The sequence below is a fragment of the Odocoileus virginianus genome, chromosome 2 (assembly GCF_023699985.2).
Source record: "Odocoileus virginianus isolate 20LAN1187 ecotype Illinois chromosome 2, Ovbor_1.2, whole genome shotgun sequence".
NCBI lineage: Eukaryota > Metazoa > Chordata > Mammalia > Artiodactyla > Cervidae > Odocoileus > Odocoileus virginianus.
In genome coordinates this window covers 38,751,785-38,769,474 of record NC_069675.1, presented here as the reverse complement: position 1 = coordinate 38,769,474, position 17,690 = coordinate 38,751,785, and the positions used below count along the sequence as shown (strand labels likewise).

The window sequence follows — 17,690 nt, the reverse complement described above, 5'->3', positions numbered from 1 at the left end:
ATCTCACTGATCAATTTTATATCAATCACCTAGAAACTAAACATAGAAATACAGTATAAATGCTTTAATACAAGGTCTGTACATGCAAATGTAGAAGTAGGGATACATGGTTTTTCTGTAAAAACCTCAAGAAAAATATATGTGGAAAAATTTTACCTGGATTTTCAAGATATTTTTCCTTAGGTATTTACCACTGGGAAGGGGAATATTATTTCCTTTTCACGTATATTGCTCTTCACTGGGCAGTTGTTTTATGCTATGCTATCCCTGGTGGTTCAGACGGTAAAGAATCCATCTGCAATGCGGGAGACCTGGGTTCAATCCCTGGGTTGGGAAGATCCCCTGGAGGAGGGCACGGCAACCCACTCCAGTATTCTTGCCTGGAGAATCCCCATGGACAAGAGGAGCCTGGCGGGCTACAATCTTTGCAGGGTCACAAAGAGTTGAACACAGAACTGAGCAACGAAGCACAAGATTAAACAGATTAACAAGAAATAGCACCCCCCCAAAACCCATTATTCTAAGACTTTTCAGTGTTTTATTTTTTTATTTTCTTTTTTTTCTTTTCAGTGTTTTAGACTGAACAAGTACAAATCTCTTAAGTTGCTTCAGCCACAAACATAGAAACACTCAACTAAAATTACTGATGTGAATGACTCACAAACTCAGGCACAGGCACAAACTGCAACAGTAAATGCACTGCTCTGATATTACCTGGTGTCAGGAACATAAAGGATGTGGGGAGATATAGTAATATGATTGAATATGCAAGCCTGCCCTTACTGGGAAATTCAGTGTTATGCCCTCTCAGCAAGTTGAATAAATTATGAATATGTGCTATATAAGAAGCTTGAACATATTTATATCATAATTGAATATATATCATATTAATATACATATGTATGCCTTAATTATAAATTTTATAATACAATACTAGCTTTACTGGTCAGTAGGTTTATGCTATTAATCAGGCCAAAATAAATATACTAACACAGGCAAGGGACCTAAAAATATAAATGGGGATTATGTTTATTAGCATTGTTTTATTATTTATATGATACCCTCTTACCTTCAAATATATACATGCAGGCATATTCATTAAAGAGATCTACAATGAACACATCTACACATGCATATTGATAAAAGACCAAAACAAATATCTGTAAGTCTGTGAATATCTGTAAGTCTTGTGAAAAAAAACCATATATATTATCATTAGAATTAATATGCTAGTTTTTTAAATAAAACATTTTATTTAAATTAGATAAACTGAGGTGGGAAATTGGAAACCAAGACTGCCTACATGTGCCCAGGACTGTGCTTTGACCCTGACTTATATATTGAAGAGCATTAGTTACCTGAGGGTTAGATGGACACATCAGTCACTGCAGTAAAAAACTGATGAGATCGTTCTAATGCTGACATACAAACCTGTTAGTTGGGGTAAGAGACTAGAATGATCAAGACTGAAGTGGAGAGATATATCTTACAATATATGTCAGTATTTACAAATGTAATCTGTACTACTCTCTATCTATAGGTTAGCTTCCCTCTCTGTTAAGAACTGATGTCACACTGAATTTGAAAGACTGATTTCTACGGATTAGTTACCCCTTCTGTAAACTTCTGTTGTGACTTGTCTTATTTAAAATACAGCTTTTTCCAATCGTGATATTATATCTGTACATAACTACTGTTGAGAATATCTTGGTACATAATGAAAAATTGACTATGCTGTGTTATAAGCAATTGACTTTTTCTTAGGCCTGATCAGTGAGAAAAACAGTACAATAGTAAACCACTCTGCTCTTAGTCTAACCTAATTCTCATGCTTATAGAGTTTAGGTGATAAAAATTGAATGTGGAATATTAAAAATGTTTATGTGGCTGCAAAATGATCTCTTGGATAAACATCTCATATACAAATTTTGTTTGTTTCTTCCTTAAGAAACAGAACATCCTCCCTCCCAAAACACAGGATTAAAAAGAAGTATGTTCCTCTCATTTGAAAAAATAAGTCCTGTTTGTCCCACTTCACACTGTTGCTTTGCACAGTTAATATCAATCACACCAAGCTACCAGGCTCACAATAACTCCATGTACTTGTACAATGATAATTTGAAAATGTTCTTCCTTGAAAATACCACCACCTAGAATCTAAGCTTTGGAAAACACCCTGTGAAGTAACAAATATTTCACTTTATATTTTGCATTACAACTCAATACATGTGATTTCATAGGTGCTAGCTTAATGGCATGTATGTCTGTAAGCTGTTTGGTTTTTTAAAAATATTTTTCAAATTTAAGAAATTTGCTTTGGCTATCATGTCAGTTGAATGGCAGTTTTTTTTCTGAATATTAACTTGCTTTAGTGTATCTTTTCAGCCCTGGTGCTGTAAATGATGCAACACTTGAGAATATGTACTTTGTTTTCGCAGCCTGGACAGCTACAGGGTCCTGCAGGCTCCATTCCCAGGGCAGGCTCCCACATAACCACCGCAGCAGGCAGTAGCCGAGGATCTCAAGGTCACTTCGTCTGGACAGGGCTATAGGAATAAGCATTAAGAAAGAAAGATGAGGGATAAGCAAGTTTGAGAAACAGAGAAATCACTGAGTGAACTACCACTGATGAAATATGAAAAAGCCAAATGGGCGATGTGTTTTGTTTGTTCAGCTGGAGAAACGCTTAAACGTGCAGGCACTTGGCCCCAGTCCACAGACAGGCAGGGACTTGCTGCTGTCGAAAGTGAGGGTCAGTTTCCTCACCTCCTCCAACTTCATCCTTCCCTAGTCTGGCCTGTCACATGAACTTGATCTCCATGGCCTCTGACATGATCCAGACAACCCATAACCTGGCACCAACACTTTCTCAAAGAGCCAAGCAGTAAAACAAAGAAATAAATGTCTGCAGCTAAATTGCTAACACATGTTCCAGGAAGTCCATGGGGTCTGCATTGGTCATGCAGAGACCCTTCGAGTGCAGACTAAACATTGATGGCCTTTCCTGTTCCACTCTTACTAGCAGCCTTTGAAATTGGAAGAATATGACAAAACTGCCATCTAGTGTGCAGTATTAAAATACAGGTCTTTCTTAAGACTTTTCAATTAAATGACAGTACAGGAAAAGTATGCCTTCTGTTTTGCGGGTACACGGATCTAGAATTTTACGAATGTTATTTTAGATATAAGCAGTGGCTTTGGTGAAATTCTGGCCAAATATCCTGGGGAAAAAAAAAAAAGGTAAAGCAATAGAGTGCATGAAGGGTGAAGGTGGAGATGGTGGGAAGTAGATTTTAAAGCAAAATAGAGGCTTCCAGAATTTAATATAAGATGGCTTTCCATTAAAAAATACAGGAAAAGAATACTTTGAGGCCACTGTAAATATCATTTACATAAAATTACTAAATGACAGACTAATTCCATGATAATTTTGTTTTTTTTTAAGTAGCTGATATCAAAAGGACAATGAAATCTAGTAAAATATCAAAATGTACAAAATATTACTGAAATAATGATCAAAACATTAACAAAGTCCTTCAAAATAAACTCATTTTTATAACCATTCCAAATTGTTATAAAACAATAGATTGGCTTAGATTTCTACCATAACTTGAATATTCACCTGTGTAGGGATATAAAATCTCCTAAGTGTAATTCATGGCTACTAAGCCTGCTGTAAACAGGTATCCTGTTTTATTATCTTTCATTAAATACACTCTGAAAAGTCACTCAGTAAACTCAGTTTTTAATTTTAAAAGTCATCTACTAAGAACAATGTTGCTAGCATACCATAACTACTTTTGGTCACCATACATAAGTTATTATAAAAGCAGAAGACAAGATTAGCTCTCACACATACTCTATCTTAACTGCTATTAGAGTACTGGATTATTAAAGGCCTTTCAATCGAGTAGAATGCTACAGTCCCATGGGTATCATTTCCTTTCTGCACAGCTTCAACAATGTCCTAATGCAAGACTTGGCTCCCCTATTAAAATAAAAACACAATCTCTACCATGCTGTTTTGTAGTGATTTCTTCAGTAATAAATCTCCCATTAATAATGGAATGTTTCCATTTGTACAGATGTGTTCACAAGTCCCTTTTCCATTATGGCAATTCCTGATTACTACCACTTAAAAAAATTCACATCCTCTAATTTTCAAAAAATTATATTCTGGCACCTGTTTGGACAATATAGGCTAGACACAAGAGACCCTCTGAGGAAAACCAACCAGAATTAAAATAGAATGAACATTTCCAGTCACTTCCCCCAACCCTCCAACTGAGGGATTAATTGATACAAAGCTGTAAGTAATGACAAGTCATTTAGATTCCTGAAGCCAATCTTTCATAAACTGGTCTTCATTTGAAATAGCCCTTTGAGAATTAACTTTACTTCACTAGCATAGTTCAGTCTTACCTAATATTAAACTATGGCATCACATTTTTCAAACTTTTATTTACTTTTACTACATATATACATTAATAACTATGGTTAGGTAAATGTTTTACCACTGTTTCCACTAAGTTCTGCAGACATACATGTAATGTTAAAGAAAAAATTCTACAGTAACTCTTTCCCACCATTGAACAGTGAGATGAAAGGATTAAAAATGCTTCCAAGCACACACCTCTCCCTGAAACTCCCTCTCAGGGAAACAAACTGCAAAGTGTGATGTGTTTATTTGAGAATCTAACCTCTTAAGACTGTACCAATGACTATGTTATCTCTCCATCTACTACATACAGAAGAGCAATTTTAACACTGGTTAAATTAATTAAAATATTTTGGATGCCAATATTAGTATCTATGAGTGGATATGTAATTAACATAGTAAATTTATCATAGATCTAAATTTAATGCAGATGTACTTTAAACAAAAGATAATATAATATCTGTTGAATCTAGGAATCTAACATTTGGATATTTACTGTATTATTATGTTATTTCCTGTATATCTAACAACAAAATGCTGAAAATTAAAAAACAAGAGTTGATCACAGCTGAAGAAGACAATATCTAACTAGGAAAATATTTTTTAATTTGAAAGCTGAAACATATGTTATAGATTATTTTATTTCTGTATAATATTTATTTCTGTATAATTTATTATAATATATAAAGTTTATCAGGTGCATTTGATAATTAATATAATCATTAACAGCATATTTCCATATATATTTCCTATATGTAAAGTCATACTTTTACTTATGGTACTACTGCTTGGAAATATAGGAAAATTTAGTTATTAATATTTTTCTTCTATATTCTCATGTCACTATCTAAACATAATTTAGCACCCAATTTTTACTTTGCTTTTTAATATGGTGGTATTTTCAGTTGCTCAACATTTCTAAATGATTATTGCCAAAAGAAACCCCCCCAAAAAATGCACAGGTGGAGTGGGACTTGAATTCTATTTCCCTAGAAAGCAGATACCAGAAACAGCTGATACTAAAATACATAATTAAAATAAAAACAATCCATGTGATTTTTGAAGCTGCTACTGTGCCAGACACTCTAACTGCTTTTATATTATTTAATCATCCTAACAATAACATGAGGGGTAATATCATTATCCCTGTTGACAAAGAAGAAAATAGAGTCTCAGAGAGGTTAAATAACTTGTTCGGTATCACAGAGCAAAAATTCAGAGCTCTGCACTGAAATCCAAAGTGTTCAGAATCCAATGATTGCACCAATGATTGTACCAGAATCCAAAGCCAACAGTCCAATCTGCCAATTACTTTGCCTCCCTTGTTAGTTTTAACACCATTTAGACAACATTACATATACTGCTTCTACAGTTAGGGAAGTATTTGAAGCAGTCATTTTAACTTAAAACACCAAAAGATATATTGACCAAAGACAGGTATACTGGCAAGGAAGAAATAAGCAGCAGATCCTGAGGTCTAAGCTGCAGCACTAACAAAATTTTTCATGCAACCAAACTTTCATGAAACTATTTGTTTAAAACTACTTCATTCTGATGAAAAAGACTGTCTAATTAAAACATTAATTTATAAAATGTTAAATGGTTCTTCCAAGCTGGAACAGAAACAACAAAGAAATCACACTGGAGAACTGGTCCTTACTATAAAGATAAACTGCAGTAAAATTATCTGGGTGAGATTCATCAAATGGCATGAAAGAATTGGGAGAAAAAGAAAAATATCAGTGTTAATCTCCAAATGGATCCGATTATTTGCCTAACATGTTTTTTGTATAGAAAACAGTTTTTTTCTTATATAGAGTAACATTATAAAGTAGGAGGAAAAACAAGTTTTTGTAGGAAATAATAAAATGAACCTTAAAACTTCTGCCTTAAGCAAACAGGGTTTAATTGCTCAAAATACTAGTTTATATATTCAGAAATGACAACAGGAAAGCAGAAAACATCTGAGTAAGATGCTCACCTGAGAAGTGAATTGTGACTATCTGCAGAACAAATTTAAAGGTTACTCTTGTTTTTGTAACTAGTAACCTATGTTATTTTTTATTTATTTTTTAACCTATGTTATTTAGTAGTTTTTCCAATTCAGATATATAAAGAGCTAGGGAACTTTAAGGTGGCTCCAATTTACTGCAATTAGGATATTAGGAAAGTAGAATGCAATGTGTCACATTTCAAATAAATAAAATCAGGTCTCTCATTTCTTCAGTACCTTTTAAATCCTAAGCCTTAGTTTTTGATGAAACACTACTGTGTGATCTCAGGAGAAGTTATTCAACAGAGCAAAGGTATCTTACATTTGGCCAATGTGTATTCTTAACCCAACCAAACAGTTTAATATCTATGCCAAGACTTTGAAAGTCTTGTCTAAATGTCAAAATTGGGTTATGCCTCATAGAGGGAATAGTGCCTTCATTAAAATTTATTTATACATCAACCAAGGAGTATTTAGAGCAGTGAAATTTACTTAAAAATAAAAATCAACAGTATGTTTTTCTGACTACTTATAGATTCAATAGACACTTGAAGGTTTACCTTAATATCTTATAATTGAAAAATGGGTTCCCTTTTTTGAATTATTGTTTAGGAAGTTACATATTGTGTAAACCATGTCATTTCCCCAAGTTTGGTAGCATGAAAACACATTCGCAGTTTATCTCACATATATTTTGTAAGTTGGAGTGCTATATTAGAGTGAAATGCAGCCATGCAGGAAATAACACCAAGACTTGGATTTCATAAACTGTAGCAACTGGCAAAAATTTTTAAAAGTATGCAATATAGTTCTTTCCTTGATACTGACTATATCATATAAGCAAATGGACATTTAAAATGCAATTTAGATATCACATTGTATGGTCATCAATGATGTCAAATTAAAACAGGTATTATACACTCAATGCACAGGTCTGAAGTATTTTAAAAAACTCAATATGTTAAATGCAGTATATCTCTAGAGAAATTAAGTATTGACTGCATGCCTCAGTGAGCAGAAAAATCTACAAAAATCCATACCACACATTGATCCCAATATTGCTTTTTAACATTACTAAGAATGTAACAAATTTTAAAATAGTGTATTTGACACAGATATAATTCTCTTTAATTATCAGGCAACAAGCCCAAAAATATGTCAGTGTTTATACATGTTGGTTTCTATGAATAAGAGATTAATAATAGATGAGATAAGCCCAACATGTATTACTCTAATTTTACACTAAATGAAGCACTTCAGCCACTCACAAAACACTTCTAGGTCATATAAGAGAATTGAGTTTGGAAGAATAATTGCAATTTGAAAAAATACAGATATATACATGTACAATAGCTTAAGAATAGTTATCTATCCATTCACCCATCTGTTCATGCACTTTTATATATCTCTATTCATATTTTTACTTATAATAATACAAGCTACCCTCCTTTCACACAGTTGAACTAAAAATGCTTATGTAAAACTGATGACTGGCCACTTATACAAATTCCTTCATTATGAAAACCCAACTATTAATAATCCACAGAAACATGAGAGTTAGCTTCAGTTTCTGAATAACCACTACAAAGGTAACAGACCAGACAGTCTGACCAGGTTAGCAATATATCTGTTAAGTGTCTAATCCATAAGTCAGTCTTACATTGAAGGCTGGATATTTCCCAGGGCCTGATCAAGCCAAGATAAACCTAAAATGTAACAAATGCTCTGACAACTAGAGATTCTATTTCCTAGTGATAACTTGTTTTGCTCTTTATGTTTTCCCTTGCATTATCTGTCTCAGTATTTATTTGATCTCATAGCTGCACTGGTATAGAAAAGATTTTTCTGAGATTAAATTACATAATGTATACTGAAAGTAAACACATTAATATTTATGAATCTGACCTTCTGCATTTACCTACAGGATTTATGGCCTTGTTTATACTAGTTTCTAGATAGGACTAAATGATTACTCCATTTCTAATAAAATCCTAAAGTGAAATGTTTTATTTTGGAAAATTAAATCTAAAACATTAGGAATGAATAGTATTCAAATATTTGAGGATACTAAACCTTTCAGTTTTCATACTAAACTGTATGTTAAAATTTCAGCAAATGTGTGTACATACACATCTATGCATCTATGTGTGGAAGTATATATGTGTGTATACATATATGTGAAGGCATATGCATATATATGTATATCTATATGTAAATACAGATATGGTGAGAACTTTACACTATATTTGTAATGCATTAAGGGAATCTAATTTTTATAGAAATCTTTTTAAACCTGTGGTAAAAATGAATATTCACTCCAGCTTATAACTTTTCAGCAAATACCAAAAATATGTAGTGGAGGCTCCAACCTGAGTAGCCTTCCCAAAGAGGTAATATCTTTCTATTACTATTCTCAGTTCATTCTTCTCTCCAAAGACCTAACATGGTGACATCTACCCAGCTCATCAACATGTATTATTATTTAGGGAGCAAAAACTTAAATACACTACAGAATAAAATATTGTTCAAATCTTTCACGAAGGTAGCATAATGAAAATATTTACCTAAACTATGGAATAACTGAGGAGGACTTTCAGAATTACCACAGTCCAGTGATCAGACCAACATCCATCAACTCTACTTTCCCATTCCATAATCACAGTTATATTTATAATGGTCAAATCTATTAATATCAGTATTAGAGCTATTGGTTGAACTTAGTGGCCCAATCATAAGTTAACATCGTCAATAATGTAATTGGACCAATGCTTAAGAATTTGTATGATGAATTTCCAGTTATACTGCTATCAAAAAGTACTTTCAGGTTTCTAAATATTCTTTCATACTAATACATATTGCAATAGTGAAGAACAAAATTCACTAAGAACTTTAAACTAAAAAAACCCAAAACACTATCAATGAACATTTGACTTTTACATTCCTTGTGCTTAATCGCTCAGTCTTGTCTGAATCTTTGCGACCCCATGGACTGTAGCCCACCAGGCTCCTCTGTCCATGGGGTTCTTCAGGCAAGAACACTGGAAAGGGTTGCCACTCCCTTCTCCAGAGGATCTTCCCAACCCAGGGATCGAACCCAGGTCTCCTGCACTGCAGGTGGATTCTTTACAGTCTGAGTCACCAGGGAAGCCCTTAATTAAAGCCAATGTCCCATTTATATAGTTTTTAAATGCCCATTGATTCATTAACAATGCTAATGGTGAAAAGTAATACAATATTATTAAATTTCTGAGTGAAACCATTACTTTTTTAACCAAACTATCTTTGAAAAAAAATGCAGTGATTTCTCTTACTCTGATCAGGAGTTATATGAGCCAATTTCCAACCCCAAAAATTTAACCTGTGATTCTTCCTGAAAGGAAGAAGGTATCCACTGACACACTTGTTTCACTTTTTCAGTGGCCTACCTTAAACTAGAGTGGGTTTTAATTGCCCTCGAAAATTATCAAGACCCTCTACATTACATGGTCAATGGTCCTTTTAATAGAAAAGGCAATAATATACAGTTGTTTGCACCAACAAAAACTCATTAGAAAGTATCAGTTTAGGGTAACAGTTCAACAGCCATTAACAAGTGCAAATGTCTAACTGCCTTTTAGTGAAAATGTGGTCCATTCGAAGCTGTTTAAAAATTATTTGTGTGGTTTAGTGTATTTGAAAATACTTTTGTGAACAAAGTTTATGAATAATATAAATTTGAAAGCCAAAGTTTTTCAATAGTCACCATTTTTTTTTTACTAGCATAACATTAGAATTGACTTTTTGTCTTGCTGACAGAGCAACTAAGAAAGTACAGTTGCATTGACCATATTGATTGTGAACAAAGCAACCATCAGTGGGGACTCCGCACCATATATTTTCAATATTGACCTCCTACTTCCTTCTCCATGGCTTTCTGGGTCGGCTATTGGATTTGGACTGCAGTGTAATAAACAGCTAAGGTTTAATTAATGGTAAATGAATACAAGACATAGGTTATGACTTTAACTAATTAGGGAATTGTTGAATTAAGTCTGCCTTGGAATGCAAGGCAGTACAATCAATATCCAATAAAAGGACTATGTATGTAATTTACCTGCAAATGTGTTTCCAATACCATCAAAGTGAGTTTAAATAAGTAAGATATATGAAAGGTGACTAGGAGAGATTTCCACAAGTTAACACTTCATAGTTTCAGAAAAGACTTCCTTATTGTTGAGATGATATCTGCTAAAGCTCTCACAAGAGCACAATGAAAAACAGGAATCATTCTTCACACATGTACCTGCACCAAATCCAAAAGAGTTTCTAAAGCATAAAAATTCAGTTGTTGACTTTCAAGTTTAACGTAAACAAACTAGTACCTTAGGCTGCTCCAAATGAGCATCAAATTTTGCTTACTTGACATCTTTTACTCTTTTTTCACTTGTCAAAAGTCTGTATCTCTTCTCTCAGAACAACATTTGTTGACATACAGGAATTCATTACTTTTGATAAAAATCTCACCACTGTTCTCATTCTTCAAACTGACCAGGCAAAAAGGTCATTTCATGGAGCCTTAAGACTTTGTTCTAATTATTCTGAAATAAAAAAAAGAAACCTACCTACTCCCTTGTGGGCATCCAAGCTGGTAAACTCTATTGTCCCATTATGGCCTTTTTTAGGATTTTCCTGATACTGTTTGTGGTTCCCATTGGGACAATATCTGTAGGAAAGTCCATAATCTGCAAGATAAACCTGGAAGACGTGAACAGACAAATGAATAGTGTTTTTGTCCTTTGAAAATTTAACCTTTATAATTAAGTCTTAAGAAACTGATAGGTTAAGAGAACCTCAGATCTGTATTTTATTAAACCAAATGGTGCCTTCAGATAAAATAGATACAACTGGGGGCCATAACAATGAACTTTCTAACTTAAATCCTTACTTCAACATAGGCATATCTTGTTTCTGAGCTGACTTAGATTTTCATTCTTTTTATTCTGCTCTTAAATTCCCTTCCCTCTAGGTGGGCATGTAGATGTCATAAACCACAATATGTCTTTTTATCTGTATTCATACAGCTTATGAGGATCAGCCTTTTTTTCTTAGTAACCCCTCCTTGTAACATAAAACTATTTCAACAGGGAGGGGAGAGGAGAACAATCTAAAAATAGTAAGCTAATATTACAGGAATCTCCACTAACAGGAAGCATAAAAACAGTGAACAGACTATAAGGGATAATGACTATCAAAATTAAAAAAAAAAAAAACCCAGCATCATGTTGTCCGTATTTAAGAATGGAACATCAATGCAGTACTTTTGGTCTTTAGACCAATCCATATCATGACTGTTATCTTTGTAAGTCAGTCAGAATCTAAGCAGGGTATCCAAACAGAATATAGATTGTTGAAAAGTCAGAGAGCAATTCAAGTGAATTTTCCTAAGGTTACTTTCGGAGAGAAAAAGAAGGGAGGAGAGAAGTAGTTTTACAGATAAAGCATACACTGAATAGGGAAGTGTTATGATTAGACATTTATTCTAACGTATATCAGATGGTGAAGAGTCAGTCTGCAATGCAGAAGACCTGGGTTCAATCTCTGGGTTGGGAAGATCCCCTGGAGAAGGGAATGGCAACCCACTCTAGTGTTCTTGCCTGGAAAAATCCCACAGACAGAGGTGCCTGGCAGGCTACAGGTCATAGTGGTGTTAAGAGTCATACACAACTGAAGCGACAGCATGCACGCACAGTCAGAATACTACACTTTCTACCTACATGTTACCATGATCCTCTCCCCTCTAAACCACTGAAAAAGAAAGCAGCTTCAACTTTTAAAATGGATTGTTTCACATGTATTTCTTTAAAATTGAGGGAATAAGGCAACACTTCACAATGTTCAGCTTTAAGACAATAAAGTATTATAATACAACTGGAATTTTAAAAGATACCTATTAAAATTAAATTAAATTTTAATTGAAGTTGTTGGTTTCAGGACAGCCTAAGTAGAAGATATTCTGAACTTCAAAATATAAACAACACAGTTTCCTTCATTTGCTGGAGAACATAGCTTGCTAGATTGTATGAAAACATGGTATTTCAGTTTTGTCTCTCACTCACAGATGCCATTTCTCAACATGGCTTCAGTAGTAACTGCCCAAAGTAACTGCACTTCAGAATCAGATGTAAAACTGGTTGCTTGCTTTCACTATTTATGATGCATTTTTATCTTTATTTGAGAACTAAATAGACTTCACTTTGCAAAGTAGACATCCTGAGAACATAGATATTGATAGCAAATGGAAAGGATCTCATTCAGTTCAACAGAGATATCAAAAGCTTTATAGATGAGAAAAAGCTAAGAGAATTCAGCACCACCAGACCAGCTTTACAACAAATGCTAAACGATCTTCTCTAGGTGGGAAACATAGAGAAGAAAAAGACCCTCAAAAACAAACCAAAAACAATTAAGAAAATGGCTATAGGAACATACACAGTGATAATTACCTTAAATGTAAATGAACTAAATGCTCCAACCAAAACACACAGACTGGCTGAATGGATACAAATACAAGTCCTGTATATATACAAGAGATCCACTTCAGATCTAGGGACACATACAACCTGAAAGTGAGGGGATATTAATAGATAAACCATGCAAATGGAAATCAGAGGAAAGCTGGACTAGCAATACTTGTACCAGATAAAAAAGACTTTACAAAGTAAAGACTATTACTAGAGATAAGGAAGGACATCACATAATGATCAAGGGATCAATCCAAGAAGAAACAAAAATTATAAATATTTATGCACCAAACGTAGGAGTACCTTAATACATAAGGCAAATGCTAACAGCTATAAAAGGGGAAATTGACAATAACACATTAATAGTGGGGGACTTTAAGACCCCACTTACACGAGTGGACAGAAAATACATGGACAGATCATCCAGAAAGAAAAAACAAAAAAGAAAACACAAGCTTTAAATGACACAATAGACCAGATAGATTTAACTGATATTCATAGGACATTCCACCCGAAAGTAGAAGAGTACACTTTTTCTCCAGTGCACACAGAACATTCTCCAGCATAGATCACACACTGGGTCACAAATCAAGCCTTAGAAAGTTTAAGAAAATTGAAATCACATCAAGTATCTTTTCCATAATGCTATGAGATTAGAAATCAATTACAGGAAAAAAAAAACCCTGTAAAAAAAATCACAAACACATGGCAAAAAAAATGCACCATTAAATAACCAAGAGATCACTGAAGAAATTAAAAAGGAAATAAAAAAACTAAATATAAAAAAATGACAACAAAAACATAATGACCCAAACCTATGGGGTGCAGCAAAAGCAGTTATAAAAGGGAAGTTTATAGCAATTCAATCTCATTTCAAGAAACATCTCAAATAAACAATCTAGCCTTCCACCTAAAGCAACCAGAAAAAGATGAACAGACAAAACCCAAAGTCAGTAGAAGAAATCATAATGATCAGAGCAGAAATAAACAGAAATGAAGAAAACAGAGCAAAGGTCAATAAAACTCAAAGCTGGTCCTTAGAGAAGATAAACAAAATTGATAAACTTTTAGCCAAACTATCAAGAAAAAAAGGGAGAGGATTCAAACCAATAAAATTAGAAATGAAAAAGAAATTAGAACTGACACTGCAGAAATACAAAGGATCATAAGAGACTACTAAAAGCAACTATCTGCCAGTAAAATGGACAACCTGGAAGAAACAGACAAATTAATGGAAAGGTACAACTTTTCAAGACTGAACCAGGAAGAATTAGAAAATGTGAAGAGACCAGTGACAAGTAATGAAATTGAAACTATAATTAAAAATCTAAGAAACAGTCCAGGACCAGATGGCTTCACAGGTAAATTCTATCAAACATTTTAAGAGCTAACACCAATTCCTCTCAAACTCTTCCAAAAAATTACAGAGGGAGGAACACTCTCAAATTAATTCTGTGAGGCCACCATTAGCCAGACACCAAAACCAGACAAAGATATCACGAAAAAAGAAAATTACAGACCAGTATCACTGATAAACATAAGACAGAAAAATTCTCAACAAAATGTTAGCAGACAGAATCCAAGAGCACATTAAAAGGATCATACACCATGATCAAGTGGAATCTATCCCAGGAATGCAAGGATTCTTCAATATACACAAAGCAATCAATGTTAACACTATATCAACAAATTAGAAAATAAAAAAACGATCTTCTCAACAGATGCAGGAAAAACTTCTGACAAAACTCAACACACATTTATAATAAAAACTCTCCAGTAAGTGGGCACAGAGGGAATATACCCCAACATAATAAAGGCCATATATGACAAACCCATAGCAAACATCATTCTCAATGGTGAAAAACTGAAGGCATTTCCACTAGGATCAGGAATAAGACAAGGATGTCTACTCTTGCCACTCATATTCAACATAGTTTTAGGAGTCCTAGTCATGAAAATCAGAGAAGAAACAGAAATAAAAGGAATATAGACTGGAAAATTAGAAATAAAACTGTTACTATTTGCAGATGACATGATACTGTACATAGACAATCCTAAAGATGCCACTAGAAAACTACTAGAACTAATCAATGAATTTGGTAAAGGTGCAGGATACAAAATGCACAGAAATGTCTTGCATTCCTATACAATAACAATGGAAGATCAGAAAGAGAAAATAAAGAAACAATTCCATTCACCACTGCAACAAAAAGAATAAAATATTTAGGAATAAATCTACCAAAGGAAGCAAAAGAACTATACTCAAGAAAACTATAAAACACTGATGAAAGAAATAAAAAATGACACAAACAGATGGACAAATATACCATGTTCTTGGATTGGAAGAATCAACACTGTCAAAATGAATGTACTACTCAAAGCAATCTATAGATTCAATGCAATAGCTATTAAAGTACTAACGGCATTCTTCACAGAATTAGAAGAAAAATTTTACAATTTTTATGGAAACACAAAAGACACCAAATAGCCAAAGCAATCTTGAAAAAGAAAAACAGAGTCAGAGGAATCAGGCTCCCCAATTTTGAACTATAATACAAAGCTACAGTAACCAAGACAGTATGGTATTGGCACAGAAACAGAAATGTAGACTAATGGCACAGGATAAAAAGTCCAGAGACAAACCCAGGCACTCATGGTCACCTAATCTATGACAAAGGAGGCAAAAATGTACACTAGAGAAAAGACGGCCTCTTCAGTAAGTGGTTCTGTGAAAACTGGACAGTTACATGTAAAACAAAAATGAAATTAAGACATCATCAAACACCATACACAAAAATAAACTGAAAATGCATTAGAGACCTAAGCGTAAGACCAGACATTATATAACTCTTAGAGGAAAACATAGGAAAAACACTCTGACATAAACTAACAAGATCTTTTTTGACCTACCTCCTAATAAAAATAAAAATAAACAAATGGGACCTACTAAAACTTAGAATATTTTGCACAGCAAAGGAAACCATAAACAAGAGGAAAACACAACCCTTAGAATGGGAGAAAATATTTGCAAATGAAGCAATGGACAAAGGATTAATCTCAAAAATATACAAACAACTCATGGAGCTCAATACGAAAAAACTTCCCGGGTGGCACAGTGGTAAAGAAGACACCTGCCAATGCAGGAGACTTTTAAGAGACATGGGCTGGAACCCTGGGTTGGGAAGATCCCTTGGAGGAGGGCATGGAAACCCACTCCAGTATTCTTGCCTGGAGAATCCCATGGACAGAGGAGCCTGGCAGACTACAGACCATGGGGTTGCAAAGAGTTGGGGACAGCTAAAGAAACTCAGCATACAGCACGCACAGAGAGAGCAACACAAAAAACGAACAACCCAAGCAAAAAATGGGCCTAAGATCTAAATAGGCATCTCTTCAAAGAAGACATACAGATGGCAGAGGCACATGAAAAGATGCTCAACATCATTAATTATTAGAAAAATACAAATCAAAACTACAAAGAGGTATCACTTCAAACTGGTCAGAATGGCTATCATCAAAAAATCTACAACCAGTCCATGGAATTTATAAATTCTATATAAAATGTACAAAATCTACACAGTCCATGGAATTCTCCAGGCCAGAATACTGGAGTGAGTAACTTTTCCCTTCTCCAGGGTATCTTCCCAACCCAAGGATTAAAGCCAGGTCACCCGCATTGCAGGCAGATTCTTTACCAGCTGAGCCACAAGGGAAGCCCAATTAACAGAAAAATACCAATCAAAACTACAATGAGGTATCACCTCACACTGATCAGAATGGCCATCATCAAAAAATCTACAAACAATAAAATGCTGGACAGGGTGTGAAGAAAAGGAAACTCTCTTGCACTGCTGGTAGAAATGTAGATTGATACAGTCACTGTAGAGAACAGTATGGAGGTTCATTCAAAAACTAAAAATAGAACTACCACATAACCCAGCAATCCCACTGCTGGGCATATACCTTGAAAAACCGTAATTCAAAAGGACATATGTACCCCAATGTTCATAGCAGCACTATTTACAATAGCTAGGACATGGAAGCAATCTAAATATCCATCTAAAGATGAACGGATAAAGATGTGGTACATATATACAATGGAATATTACTCAGCCACCAAAAGAAACAATAAAGACATGAATGGACCTAGAGTTTGTCATACAGGGTGAAGTAAGTTGGAAAGAGAGAACCAAGTATCTTATATTAACACACACACATGTGCAATCTACAAAAACAGTGCTGATGAAACTCTTTCCAGGGTAGGAATAGAGACACAGATGTAGAGAACAGACGTGTGAGCACATGGCAGACAGGGAAGGGGACAGTGGGATGACCTGAGAAATTAGGATTGACATGTATAAAACAGATAGCTAGTGGGAAACTTTAAAAAACACAAGACACTCAGCTTGGTGCTCTGTGGTGACCTAGATGGGTGTGATGGAGAAAGGGTGGGATGGAGGTCCAAGACAGAGGAGATATATTTATACATAGAGCTGATTCATTTCATTGTACAGCAGAAGATAATATAGCATTGTAAAGCAATTATATTCCTATGAGATTCTTGTTAGGTAGAGCAATCTTGGTTGTTGGTTTTTCCCTTTCATCATTTTTAATACATCCTGCCATTTCCTTTTGGCCCACAGAGTTTTTGCTGAAAATCAGCTAATAGCCTTAATGGGGATTCCCGTGTATGTTATAGTTTTGTTTTGTTCTCTTACAACTTTGTGAGACAGGTAGGGAAGATGTATTTAACAGATGA

At 34.3% G+C, this 17,690-nt stretch overlaps 1 protein-coding gene across 6 annotated transcripts in view; it reads right to left on the bottom strand.

Moving 5' to 3' along the window:
- VRK2 (VRK serine/threonine kinase 2) overlaps nucleotides 1–17,690 on the bottom strand; it is a 95,375-nt gene that overhangs the window by 16,781 nt on the left and 60,904 nt on the right. For all 6 annotated transcript variants that reach the window (XM_070478554.1, XM_020909042.2, XM_020909043.2 and 3 more), the window contains 2 exons: nucleotides 11,033–11,165; nucleotides 2,426–2,546 (listed from right to left, as the gene is read on the bottom strand). In XM_070478554.1, coding sequence (XP_070334655.1) covers nucleotides 2,426–2,546; nucleotides 11,033–11,165 — 254 coding nt within the window. The remainder of the gene's footprint in view (nucleotides 1–2,425; nucleotides 2,547–11,032; nucleotides 11,166–17,690) is intronic.